General features: G+C 43.9%; 1 protein-coding gene across 6 annotated transcripts in view; it reads left to right on the plus strand.

Annotated features, from left to right (window-relative positions):
- ago4 (argonaute RISC component 4) overlaps window positions 1-10,076 on the plus strand; it is a 23,481-nt gene extending 13,405 nt beyond the window's left edge. For 2 of the 6 annotated variants that reach the window (XM_069692025.1, XM_069692060.1), the window contains 16 exons: window positions 223-359; window positions 1,619-1,753; window positions 1,841-1,852; window positions 2,524-2,611; window positions 2,835-2,982; window positions 3,126-3,245; window positions 3,369-3,530; window positions 4,999-5,147; window positions 6,179-6,363; window positions 6,456-6,615; window positions 7,023-7,194; window positions 7,723-7,866; window positions 8,132-8,266; window positions 8,374-8,475; window positions 9,048-9,247; window positions 9,790-10,076. In XM_069692025.1, coding sequence (XP_069548126.1) covers window positions 223-359; window positions 1,619-1,753; window positions 1,841-1,852; window positions 2,524-2,611; window positions 2,835-2,982; window positions 3,126-3,245; window positions 3,369-3,530; window positions 4,999-5,147; window positions 6,179-6,363; window positions 6,456-6,615; window positions 7,023-7,194; window positions 7,723-7,866; window positions 8,132-8,266; window positions 8,374-8,475; window positions 9,048-9,247; window positions 9,790-9,898 — 2,158 coding nt within the window. In that variant the 3' untranslated portion in view covers window positions 9,899-10,076. The remainder of the gene's footprint in view (window positions 1-222; window positions 360-1,618; window positions 1,754-1,840; window positions 1,853-2,523; window positions 2,612-2,834; window positions 2,983-3,125; window positions 3,246-3,368; window positions 3,531-4,998; window positions 5,148-6,178; window positions 6,364-6,455; window positions 6,616-7,022; window positions 7,195-7,722; window positions 7,867-8,131; window positions 8,267-8,373; window positions 8,476-9,047; window positions 9,248-9,789) is intronic. The other 4 variants (XM_069692069.1, XM_069692034.1, XM_069692043.1 and 1 more) reach the window with 3 other exon arrangements.
- The last annotated feature ends 3,580 nt before the right edge of the window (window positions 10,077-13,656 follow it).

The following is a 13,656-nucleotide window of genomic DNA, read 5'->3' on the forward strand; positions in this document are numbered from 1 at the left end:
ACACAAGAATATATTTTGATCTCTCGCCATGTTTCATTAATGTCTGCATCTTTTTTCTTGTCTTTTTTTATAATTTTTTTTATTTATTTACCTGTTGAGCCCAAATATTTTACTGCACATACTTAACTAATATAAACACGCTGAATGTGTTTATTGAGAAATAATCCAGTTGTCACAATTTGAGTTTATGGCGTCAACGCTGATCGATTGGGTCCCACACAGGTACACTCCAGTGGGGCGTTCGTTTTTCTCGCCTCCGGAGGGTTACTACCATCCTCTCGGTGGAGGCAGGGAGGTGTGGTTTGGTTTCCATCAGTCTGTCCGTCCTGCCATGTGGAACATGATGCTCAACATCGATGGTAAGACCTGATCCCACACATGAAGAATGTTAATGCGGTGACTGTTATGATTAATATATTGTTGGACCTGCAGTCTGAATCTTGCTGATGTTTGATGTGGGTGATTATTGGCTGAAAAAAAATAAACGGTCTGATGCTGTTGTCTCTGCCCTGTTTTAGCCACGTCAGCCACTTCTTTCTTGAAAGGCTGGATTACACGAATAAAATGTACACATTTAACACCAAACACATCTACTGACATAAAAGGACGCTGAGTAGACAAATGGAATTTCTCAAGTAACGACCGTATGCATAAGAAGAGAAAACACATGCAGTTTCTTTCTGCTGCACATAAATTCGGAAAAAATAATGAGTATTCGTCTCCAAATTGTCTTAATGAGTCACTGAAGTGATGTTATCTCAGTGGGTTTAGGTGTTGTGGTAACAGTGGGGGATGGTGAGCAGTTATTTAATTTAAAACTGCATTTTCACCTCATTTTTTTTATTATTATCAGAATATTTATTTATAAATGCACCAAACGTTGGTAAAACCAAGCTTTTACATTACATTTCATGTAGCTGACTCTTTTATCCAAAGCGACTTGCAGTAAGCGACAACAATTCTAGTGAAGCTGTTGTGGCTTGGGTGCAGCACCCAAGTGTTTTTTTTTTCACAGCACATCTGATTGAAAGGAAAACCCTGTTACAGATAAGAGTAGCTTGTAATTGAAATCCTGAAATATGTATTATTTATGTCATGTTATGTTTAATATGTCAATTGACAAGTAGGACGTGCTCATTTCAGATGATGATATGACATGATAATTTCTTAGTTTGAATATTTGCTGTATGAATAATTTGAATCTACAAAGTAACTAAAGCTGCTCAACCAATACGGTGTAGGAAAAAAAACACAGTATTTCCGAGGTTCAATTTAGTGGATTAGACTCATAAAGTAGCATCAAATAGAAATACCCAAGTAAAGTACAAATACCTCAAAATTGCACTCAAGCACGTCACTTGAAATTCTGCTTGGTTACTTTCCATCACTGCATACTTCTGGTAAATTACTCGACGGCAGCCTCCTGCCTCGTTTCGTTTATGCAGTTTGCTGTCTGAACACCCGTAACGTCTGTTGAAACTAAAACGCAGCTTGTTGGGATCGTTTGCATGTAAAATGTGTTCATAAACGAACAGATTCTGAAGCGTCTTTGCTAATTTCTGTGACGGATTGAATAACGTCGAACCATCTGAACAGCGTATCTGTTTTCTCTCCCCAGTGTCGGCCACCGCTTTCTACCGCGCCCAGCCTGTGATTGAGTTCATGTGCGAAGTGCTCGATATACAGAACATCAACGAACAGACCAAACCGCTGACCGACTCGCAGCGCGTCAAATTCACCAAGGAAATACGAGGTGAGCGTTTATGATCAGCAGACGCACCAATGAAGCCGTTCATCTAACGAACACATTATAAACAAAACTTTTATGACTCTCTTCCAGCTCACCCCAGAAGTAAGTGTGTGAGAACGAAATGAAACTACACTCACTCCAGATACATTACCATGTTGTATCTGCACCACAAATACACACAGCTCCACCTACACCAAGGCTAAACACTTGTCCTTAGCCCGGAGGAATTATTGTGTGTCCGCATTTGAACAGAAATGAGGGGGTCTTAAATCTGAAAAAGCATGTCCATGAGATTCATAAAGGATCTCCTGAATAAAGATGCGCTTTTTGTTTAAATCTTTCTCATGCAAAGAGTACAGCCATTTCATGCAGCTGTGACCTTTTGCGCGCTCAGCAATAACAGAGCCCGCAGAAAGCCTTGCAGCAGCTCCTGGCATGTTTCACATTTGTTGTAATTCAGAGCTAAGAAATCTCAGCTGCATGTTTTCTGCTACTGCAGACACTTGTAAGCCTTCTGCTGTCTCCCTTCTGGTTTTGCTGAAGCAGAGTTGTGACAAATGTCTTTAATAGGAAACTGCAGAGAGCTGTGTGCATCTGGCATGTCAGCACCACTTTGTGGTGGCCTCAAAATAACAGTAGAACAACGATGGACCACAATTCCAACCTGCTAAAGATAAAAGAATTTAAATATTTGAAATTGCAATTGGTGGGTGGGGGGTCCTGGCTCTGTTGTAATTATTTCGTAACGATGCTTTCTTGTGTGCTTTGAACAGGCTTAAAAGTTGAGGTCACACATTGTGGTCAGATGAAGAGGAAGTATCGTGTGTGCAATGTCACGCGCCGACCTGCCAGCCACCAAACGTAAGCATCATTCCTGCACTCATCAGTTTGTTCACCCTCATACGTCGGCAAGTACAAAACTGTGTGTGCAGGAAAAAGTAAAAAAAAAAAAATATATATATATATATATATATCACAAGGCCTCGTAAATATATAATAAATCCATCTCTGGTGGTGTTTTCATTTTGTGCTTTTGTTTTACAAACTCATGCAGAGTGTGTACTTCGTCCACGTTTCTTCACAGGTTCCCCTTACAGCTCGAGAACGGCCAGGCCATGGAGTGCACAGTAGCTCAGTATTTCAAGCAGAAGTACAATCTCCAGCTCAAGTACCCACATTTACCTTGTCTGCAAGTAGGACAGGAACAGAAGCACACCTACCTTCCCCTGGAGGTTAGAAAGAGGCTGCTATGAATTTGTTTTAAAAGTTGTTGGCCTTTAACCTCCAATATTTCCCCCCTTTAATTTTCCACTGTTGTTCCTCCTATGTGATTGATATTTGTTCAACAAATGAAATGATTCTTCCCACTCTGCAGGTCTGTAACATCGTAGCAGGCCAGCGGTGCATCAAGAAACTGACAGACAACCAGACATCCACCATGATCAAAGCTACAGCTCGGTCGGCTCCCGACAGACAGGAAGAGATCAGCAGACTGGTGAGTGATGACGCCCTCTTGAGGTGGGAGTTAAAAAAAAAAAAAAAAAAAAAAAAGACCTTTTTTTGTGTGTGTGTGTGTGGATCATTTACCACTTGTCTCTTCCTCTTCATCCTTCCCCAGGTCAAAAGTAACAGTATGGTCGGGGGCCCGGACCCTTACCTGAAAGAGTTTGGCATTGTGGTGCACAATGATATGACGGAGGTGACGGGGCGTGTTCTCCCGGCACCCATGCTTCAGTATGGGGGCCGGGTGAGTACCGACACAGGACGTGACTGTGGCAGGGTGAGTACAATAGAAAATTTCAAATGAATTAAAAGACTATTCAAAATGTAAGTTTACTGGAGGTTTAGTTGATGCAATTAATTCAGGAGGTGAATAGATACAGTATTCAGCTTTGATATATGCAGACCTGTAAGACCTGGAACGTGCCTCTTGTTATAATCCTGTGGTGCCTCTCAGCAGTCTGCTAAGTCTGAGTCTCCCTCATGTACTCCTTCCCTTCATAGTGCTGGTAAATGACAGCCTGGATTTTTACCTGCAGGGTCTGTGTGAGTGAGGAAGTGAGACGAAGAGACCCAGCTACGTAGCAGTAACGTTAAATCAATATAAAAGATTCACTTTTACTGCTTTAGATCCTGTGGAGTGAATTTGACTTTTATATCCAATCTGAGAATGAAGAGGTTCATATAAATACTACAGTGGCTGGAATGAAGCAGCCAATTCGGAGGCAGCGCTCAATGATGCCGTTAAGATAAGATGAAACTTTAAAGATCCCCGTTGGGGACGTTGCTTTAGCTTTCTCTTTACATTTTCTGCTTCTCTGCTCCAAAAACCAAAAATAAACATTCCCGGTGCCATGCTTAAATCCCGCCGCTGGCTGCCTAGACTATATGTTGGTGAATAAACCCCAAGATCCTATCACAACACCCTCTGAAAGACTTGGCCACTTGCCAGCAGGGAAATCGAGTCTAATCGGCTTCAAGTGAAATGCCCTTAAGTGTAGACTGACAGCTTTCCCGATTTCTGTGATCACTCTGAATGAATGAACCTTTCATTTTGTTCAGCGGCACGCTGACGTTGGCTGACGTAAAGTCGCAATTAAAGCACTCGCAGGAAATAACATGAATACTTCCTGATGAGGCTTGTATGGGAAAAGGTGAAGTCTATTTGTGTAACGTGCGCTGAGATGGTGAAGCTTTTTACAATTACTGACAGCAACCTATAAACATTTTTAAAATCCTGAAGCTAATCAGATAAAATATCTTTGAAACCACCTTATGAAGAGATGGAGAACTTTTCTTGGGATTCCTCTCTAATGTTGTTCAGTGTGGTCACTTGTTTTGGAGAATAAAGCTCTTAATGACCTTTGGCAAATCCTGTTAACTTAATTGAAAGCCACTTTTCTTTGAATTTGTATTCACGACCACGCTCAAACTTAGAAGCACTGTCATGAGGTCGGTTTGAGTAGATACAGCTCTCCTTGTGTTGGGAGTCCTGATAGGGGAAAAATATAAAAAGCCTCTAAACAAGCCTCACGAGGCTAAAAGGAACATCCAGGATACGTTTTTATGAATGTCAAATCTATTTAATGAGTCTGAACAACAGCAGTAAAACTGCTAATATTATTTGAGCACATTTCATTTCTGCCACATTCACATTTGTCTGTATTGATGGAGAATTGAAAGTGCGGGTAGGGCTGTCGTATCTTTTGTATTGGCTCATCCAACCGGTGGGTTGACTAAGAGAATAGGGACACTCTCCACAGAACAAAACCGTGGCGACGCCCAACCAGGGCGTGTGGGACATGCGGGGGAAGCAGTTCTACGCCGGGATTGAGATCAAAGTGTGGGCCGTGGCTTGTTTCGCCCCACAGAAACAATGCCGGGAGGACCTGCTCAAGTAAGTCGCAGCCTTCGCTCTGTTTTTTTACCACATTTTATCAAACGTTTTTGAGTCTTTAAGCTCTTGTCGCTCAACACTACATGCAAACGGCATCCCGTCGCTGTGCGGTTACAGAACCAGAACATAAACAAACCATGTTCCCCGAATAAGAGTTAACGATGCATTCGGTTGGCTAAAGTCGGATTTCCGAAGTTGGAAGAATCGACCCCTCAAAACCCGTCACGGCTGCCCCTGTAGTGAAAGCTGTAGTTATGCTACTTATTAACATTTCTGTCTTGTTTGTGCCACTGAATCAGTCACGCACACGTTACCGTCTAACTTCCGTCTGTGTTACAGTGTTTATATACACAAAATACAGCGCAGCTCCGACCCAGGGGATTTACACCCACCATAAGAGGGTCAAAGTTCAAACTTGATTTAATTCCTGGTCTACTGGATGCGAGTACGTCTTGCTCTCTTCCATACGGGCATGAATATGGTTGCAAATGTCAGTCTTCCTGCATCACGTTGGATAACTAATCAGGCGGTTAAAGTGATCGTCACCCTGCAACAGTTGGACCCACATCAAATTCTGCCGACTGGCAGCAAGTCAAGCCGCACCGAAATCATTTTTAATGTGTAGATTTATGTCCTCCAGTGTCACAAAGGGCTCACAAAACAGTAACCGAACATGAGTATTATTATAAACACTAGACTGCAAATGGAGTGCATGCTTAAAAATGCGAAAGTGGACAAAAAGGCATCTTTGCTTAGCAGTATTACAGGACTACCGCTGTGCTGCTATCACCGCTCACTGTCTTTTTTAGTGGACCTAATGAGCCACCAGTGTGCACGTAGCAGGATGTGGGCACAGCAGGCCGCCGCTTTATCTGCTTCTGAGCGTCTGATCGGGGAGAAATCACTCGCCCGTGATCTAATAGGCATTCGTGTTCACATTGTTACCAAATGATTTGCAAATTATGTACATCAGTGAGGATTTCTAACGAGCCCTGAAATGTTTTTTTTTTTTTTTTTTTTTTTTTTAACAGGAGCTTCACTGATCAGCTGAGGAAGATCTCAAAGGATGCTGGGATGCCCATTCAGGGGCAGCCATGTTTCTGTAAATACGCCCAAGGAGCTGACAGCGTGGAGCCAATGTTCAAACACCTCAAGATGTCTTACGTAGGGCTGCAGCTGATTGTGGTCATCCTGCCTGGCAAAACCCCCGTCTACGGTAAGAAACGAGATTCTATCAAACGAGGGAAATCTTCATGGATATGTGGACGGAGCGACTAACCCCGGTCACGTCTGTCCTCTCCTCTGCAGCGGAGGTGAAGCGGGTGGGCGACACCCTCCTCGGCATGGCCACCCAGTGCGTCCAGGTGAAGAACGTGGTGAAGACGTCCCCTCAGACCCTCTCCAACCTCTGCCTCAAGATCAACGCCAAGCTGGGAGGCATCAACAACGTCCTGGTGCCTCATCAGAGGTCAGTGAGGTTGTTGTTGTTGTTGTTGTGATTTCCTTACTGGAATGCAGATGGATGGGAGGCTGGAATGATTCTTGGCTTAGAGTGACGATTGCTCGGATGCTTTCTGAAAATAAACGGTCTCCCGGTAATCACGAGGAACAGAACATTGCGGGAAGTAATAATCATTATCGTTTACGTATAAACTTTGCAGCTCTTGGCGTTTATTTACTTAAATTCTAAGAATCTCGGGTTATAACTTTCTAATGGCGTTTGGCTTGCGCGTCAGGATGATCATCTCTTTTGGACTCTTGTGTTGAAGGTCAAATTTTCCATGCGTCATTTTCTTCGTAGTTAGCCGTTTCTTTATGGAATCAAAGATGAAACCAAACTCACTTCAGTCTTTCTTTCTTCCGTCTGGTTTTCAGGCCCTCCGTGTTCCAGCAGCCCGTCATCTTCCTGGGTGCCGACGTCACTCATCCTCCGGCAGGTGACGGGAAGAAGCCGTCCATCGCGGCAGTGGTGGGCAGCATGGACGGCCACCCCAGCCGATACTGTGCGACGGTGCGAGTCCAGACGTCTCGACAAGACATGTCCCAGGTAACTTCAGGCTGCAGTACTTGTTGTTCGCGATGGGCATTTTAAGCAAAAATACTCTTCGATATTTACTGGGAACTAAGTCGTTTGAAGACGCGTTCTTCTTCTGCTTCTTTTGTTGCGGTAGCTAAACGGCTTTTATGTGCATTACCGCCACGTTCTCACAGCGGTAACGTGTTACTAGCAGACGCCGGTAAAAACGAGGGAAAATATATTATGAAAGACAAGACAGTAGTCTCAGAAATTCTTCGATTTTGTTTTATGATTAAATAATGTTTAAAAAGTCACCACTCATCCCTATTGACACTGAAAGAGGGTTTCTTAGGGTTAAATGCATTACTCGATCATGATTCTGTTTGCAGTAAAGTAATTCAGTTCATGAAATTAGACTCGGGTTTATAGACATATCTCTCCCATCATAGCCTGATTAAAGTTTAAACCAAAGTTGACTGTGTGTTTTGTGAAGCTCCCTCTGTTCTTTCCTCCACTGTGAGTCTAAATCAGATTTTTTTTTTTTTTTTGTCTCTTCAGGAGCAGCTCTTCAGCCAGGAGGTTATCCAAGACTTAACCAACATGGTGCGGGAGCTGCTCATCCAGTTCTACAAGTCGACGCGCTTCAAGCCCACACGCATCATCTACTACCGTGGCGGAGTGTCTGAGGGACAGATGAAACAGGTGAGAGATGGACAGTTTGTTTTCATGCTCGGCTTCAGAATATTTCTGGCAGGATTTTTGCCATTTTGCTGGGCGAGATCTGCTAGAAAATAACAGCAGCTGTGACTTATGCGGGGAGACTGTAAAAATCCTGATTTAAAGATGGCGTGCAGCTTCAGTCCAGATTGATGACCAGGCCACAAATCATAAATTTGTGTGAAATAAACAGAAAAACGGCATATTGCAGTCAATGCATTTCAAGCGTGTGCATTTCTTTGTATTTCAGGTAGCATGGCCGGAGCTCATAGCCATCAGGAAGGCGTGCATCAGTCTGGAGGAGGACTACCGGCCGGGCATTACGTACATCGTGGTCCAGAAACGTCACCACACTCGTCTCTTCTGCTCGGACAAAGCCGAGAGGGTCAGTAGGAGTTCACTGCACTATGATGGGATGCATTTGAATTGTTTCAATTATGCAACACTTTTGCTTCAAGCTATAATCTTGAGAGATGACCTCGTGTCTCGCAGGTTGGGAAGAGCGGTAACGTTCCAGCGGGCACCACGGTGGACAGCACCATCACACACCCGTCCGAGTTTGACTTCTACCTGTGCAGCCACGCTGGGATTCAGGTGAGGGACGCAACGAGCTCACGCTCTTATTTTACTATTACATGTGAAGTTCTCCAAAAATTTGTATGCTGAATAAAAATGTCTCCACTTGGTGAGAAATTGACTCCCATTTTTGCAGCATTATTTGAGCTTGTTGCAGTTTTGCTCTGTGGACACATCACTTCTTTTTTTTTCTTCTTTTTTTTTTGCTCGTCAGTATAAAACACTGTAAATTGTAAATATAACTACAAACAGACCATTGCAGCAATTAGTGCATATTACAGCATTTCCTCTTTGCTCTCGAGTTGGTCTGCTGGATCTCAGCTCGCTTATTGTTGCTGCACTTCTTTAAACAGAAAGGACTTTGTGTACAAAGTAAAAAAAAAAAAAAAAAAAAAAAAAAAAAAAACCGACAAACATACCTCGAGCAGATTTGTCATTTTGGCCCCTGAGTGACTTTCAGACAACCAACTTTTTCAGACAACCAACTTTTTAGATGTAAGTTGTGCATTGAGTGTGTTGTTCTCAACTTTTTGGAAATCACCGATGGGCTGTTGACTTTAATAAACATGTTACGGTCCCTCGTCTGTCAGGGAACCAGTCGTCCCTCCCACTACCACGTCCTGTGGGACGACAACTGTTTCACGGCTGACGAACTGCAGCTCCTCACCTACCAGCTGTGCCACACCTACGTCCGCTGCACGCGCTCCGTCTCCATCCCGGCACCGGCCTACTACGCCCGGCTCGTGGCTTTCCGAGCCCGTTACCACCTGGTGGACAAAGACCACGACAGGTGAGGTGGCCCTGAACATCTGTGGTTCGGTTCAAGAGATGATGACGAGCCAATCGTTGGGCCGAACCCAGATGTTCTCACATCAGACGGAAGATTCAGGACGAGACGAAGCCGTTTTGAAACGTTGCAGGGAAAAGTTGCAGCAATGTGAACTGGCCCGTCTCAACTTGACTCGAGCCAGCTGACAATGTCACCAAGTCTCCAGTGGTCAGTTTTACGATGTTAGGCGCGGCACCTTTTTCAACAGCCAATCAGCTCGTAGCAAAGTCAGCTGGTATCAAAATGGTTGAATTTTTAGAAGGAAGAAAGAAAGGATTCATAAAATCATAATCAGTGTAGACGAGACGGGAGAGAAAGCAGTCTAGATTGTCCCGAGACCAGTTGAGGCGCTTCTGGTTCCCGTGGAAACCGACTAAAGCACCTGCCCACTGGACCACAGCTCCTGTATCGTGTATTATGCCTGTACCTTCTATTTCCTGCATTTAATGATGTGATGTCATCGCGGACAGCCAAACTAAATCCTCCCCCTCTCTGTCCTGCAGCGCTGAAGGCAGCCACGTGTCGGGCCAGAGTAACGGCCGGGACCCCCAGGCGCTGGCCAAGGCCGTTCAGATCCACTATGACACCCAGCACACCATGTACTTTGCCTGATCTAAGCGTGCATGTCAGCCAGTCCATCTGTGGATCCCCCTTTATTTTTTTTGATTGTCTTTTAATCTCTCATTTGCCAGTTTTCTCATGTTTCCCATCATCCCTCTCTTCTTGTAGTCTGTACCTTTCTCATCATACTCACTGTAAGTTTTTCTGAATCTGCACCAAAGCGGCTAATGGAGGGGAGGGGGGGGGAGGGAGAGGGGTGGGGGGTGGGGGCTGTTTCAAGGAACAATCTTCAACCAGCGTTCCCAATCAAGCCGCCTTTTTTTAACCAGCAATCAAGCACTGCGAACCCCGAAGGGTTTCCAATGCACAAAAGAAAACGAAAAAACAAAAACAAACCACACACACAAACCACACACACACACACACACACACACACACACACACACACACACACACACACACCACACAACACAACACGTACTACAAGTTGAGCCATTATCTTTGAGTTTGTTTTTGTTTTTTCTATTTGAATGTCTGCACTCATGTGTTTGTAAGATACACTGAGCGAGGGAGCGCGTCGGCACAATTCGGCCGCGGCTCTCCAGCTCTCCCAGCTAAGCAGGACTCTTATCTACTTTTACCTCAAAGCCCCTTTGGGCAAAATCTGTCACAAGGTCTTGGGTTTATCGGGTGGCGGGGAGGGAACTCTACACGGACAGAGATGGAGGGGAGTTGACCTTTTGAGAATGATATATATACATATAAATATATATATATTTTTCCTTTTTATGAGCGTGTGTTTTAACTTTTTCTCCTTTTCAGTCTTTTACAAGCGAGGTGACCTGGGTGTTCCATGCCCATTGCTACTTTCCCTCCCATTTTAGCGAAGAATAACGCGAGTGTGTGTGTGTGCGTGAGTGCCAGTGCGTGTGTGTGTGTGTGTGTGTGTGTGTGTGTGTGCGTGCGCGCGTGTGTGCATCTCTGTATATACATGTACTGCTGTATGAGTGCGTTTGCGTGTGCATGTGTGTTTCATGGCAGGCCACTGAATTGTAAAGGGAAATCAAGGAGATAACTGCTGTAAATGCCTCAGATTTGTTGTTTTTATATTCACACATACAGTACATATAAGCATATATTTACATCTATAGAGCAACTTTGAGACATATGACTTAAACAGGCCTCCTGGAGGCCGGTGTGGGTATTTGTAGCAGACTTGGCTCGCTTGGCAACTGAAATGCTTTCGAGTTACACGTTGTGAGCGTTTTAGCCCGCCGCTGGCGCGAGGTCGGTGGGATTTGCACCTTGGGGAGAGACGGCTGCTCCTTTTTGTGCCTCTAAACATCACCGAATACCCCCCCCCCTCCCTCCCGACAGAAAACGGTAACTGGATCCATTTCAAGTAGTAAAGGAAGCCAGGTCTGATGTGTAGCAGTAGCGACCGCGGTCTGGCCTGTGTCTGGCTCAGCATTTGGGACCTGTTGAAAAGCTGAAGGAATTAAACACGGAGTTTGGTCTTATCAGCCTCGTTTTCTGTGTGAAATGCAGGATCTTATTTTTGCTTTTGGAACTGATTATATGAAAGATTATATAATGACACTGCTGGATATTTTTTTTTTTTTGTAGTTTCAAGGGCCGGAAACCAATGATTTATTTTACTTTTTTTTTTTTTTTTTTAATTTTCAGGTCTCCTTTGCTAATACTGGCCAATTCATTGCACTGACCCGGGGCGCTAGGCAAGCAAACGGAGGGCACTCTCAATCTCTCTTACCTTTATGCATTTATACATACGAATCAACAAAGCAGATTTGTAAAAGTTTAATATAAGATGTTTTGTGGTTATCTTGTTTAGAATGAGTAGTTTACCGTTGATGATGTTGTTGTTGTTGTTGTTGTTAATCGTTGTTGTCAATGTTGTTACTATTGTGATGAAATTTTTAAGGTTTGGCAGCAAAGCCAGTTCTATAGTTATTAGTGCGACTTCAGGAATAGAGTTCGGTTGTGGAGCTGCAGGTGAAGGAGCAGAGCTTTGGCTTTTATTTTGTAGCAGTCTGGTTGGTGGGGAGAAGACCCCCCCCCACCCCCCCCCCCCCGGGATGGATGAATTCGTGTTTGGATCAGTCGGTTCTGATGGTAGTTGGTGGCGGATTAGAGGTGTCGTGTCGCTGGTAAAAACGGATCCGCCGCGGTCGACATCGCCCAGCAGCCGTCGGATGGTTTTTGGTCAGATGGAGGGAGACGGTCGGGAGTTGCGACCAGAGTGAATCCAGATTAAAGGGACCTGTTTAAAAGAAAGCGGTTTGCAATAGGCAATGGGTTGAATTTTTAGACCTTTTAAAAAAAAAAAAAAAAAAAAATCTAAAATAAATAAACGGTTTCTATTACTCTGTGTGTATTTGAAGTATACCCATCTTAAAGTCTCTATTTAACAGTGTTTGTTTCCTATTTTTTAATGCATTTTTAACACTGGATCAAAAGAATTGACAATAAGCATAAGCACTGCCCTTGGATGCCCTGTACAAACACTTGGCCAGCTGTTACCATGGAAACTAGTGACATTGCCTTGGTGAGAGTTGCACAAGTGGTGCCCCCTGGTTGCGAGCGGATAGAGATGCAGGACGAGAGGGGTTTTTTTGGTTGTTTTTTTTTGGGAGGTGACTGTCGACGTGCACGCCTCATCAGGGGGGGGCAGCTCAGAGAAAACCCTTTTGTAATAAACCACCCGTAAAGCAGCAGGTTTACTATGAATGAGTTTGAGCACCTTCCTGTTGAAGGCGTGGGCGCTGGCACGGAGCAGGAAGTGAGGAGGAGGGGTGGGGGGGTGGGTGTCGTCCAGGCATTGCATGCAATAAGTTGAACTTTGTTTAGATCGGGGTTTTTATTAAATGTGCACTAGTTCTTACCAAGTCAAGCCGGGCTAAGATTGAACATCTACGTGGCGTCTCTTTGGGCAACGATGTTTTAAATCACAATATTTAATCACTGAACTCCCGTCAGATCAAGGAGCACACCCCCTGTTTGTAACCTGACATTGCAAAGCAATATTAACCCAATTCAAGTTTTCAAATGTGGAAAAACAAAGCTATAATTCTACTCATTGTGCTTGTTGGTCTACTCTCGCTATTGTGTGTCTACTTATTTTTTTGTTGGATTTTTTTCTTCTTGTTTTTTTTTTTGTTGTTGATTAATTTGATTTGCTTGTATCAATCAGTGGGAATGTGCATTTGGTGGAATAGTTATGTAGGCTTTAGACAGTTTTCTTTCAAGTAACAAAATGTAGACTTTGCTCGCCTGCATGCCAGAGTATTGTCCTTTTTAAAAGAAAAAGAAAAAAATATGAAAAAACCTTTTTGGAGTCATATTTATTATGAGAAAACAAAAAATATAAACTCTTTTTTTTTTTTTTTTTTTTTGGTTTTTTTTGTGAGGGGTAGGGGGGGTAAATGTTTATCAATTTATTGGGACTGTTTTAGGCTAGCAATATGTGTCCGGTCTCTCTAAGATGTGTTTTAAAGATTCCTACACAAATGTCAGTAATTTGGGAGGTACATGCTGTTCTCTGAGGAGAGGGGTGGGGGGCGGCTCTTTGCGTCTTGTTCAAATTCAAACGAGGTACTTTCTTCAAACTTGGACCCGTTAAAGAGCGAACCCCACCTCCTCTCTGCCAGGCGACTGTAGCGAGCATCCATTTTGTCTCCTCGTTCCTGGTTTGTACCTGTGGCCACGCCTCTTTATGGAGGCTCTCCTGTTTCCATGGCAACTCTGCTGAACCCCACACAAATGCACTTCCTCTTTGTGAAGGGGTACCC

Source organism: Brachyistius frenatus, unplaced genomic scaffold, assembly GCF_029030835.1.
Source record: "Brachyistius frenatus isolate BFR_SWC_R1_liver_20210118 unplaced genomic scaffold, ASM2903083v1 Contig_2, whole genome shotgun sequence".
Classification (NCBI taxonomy): domain Eukaryota; kingdom Metazoa; phylum Chordata; class Actinopteri; family Embiotocidae; genus Brachyistius; species Brachyistius frenatus.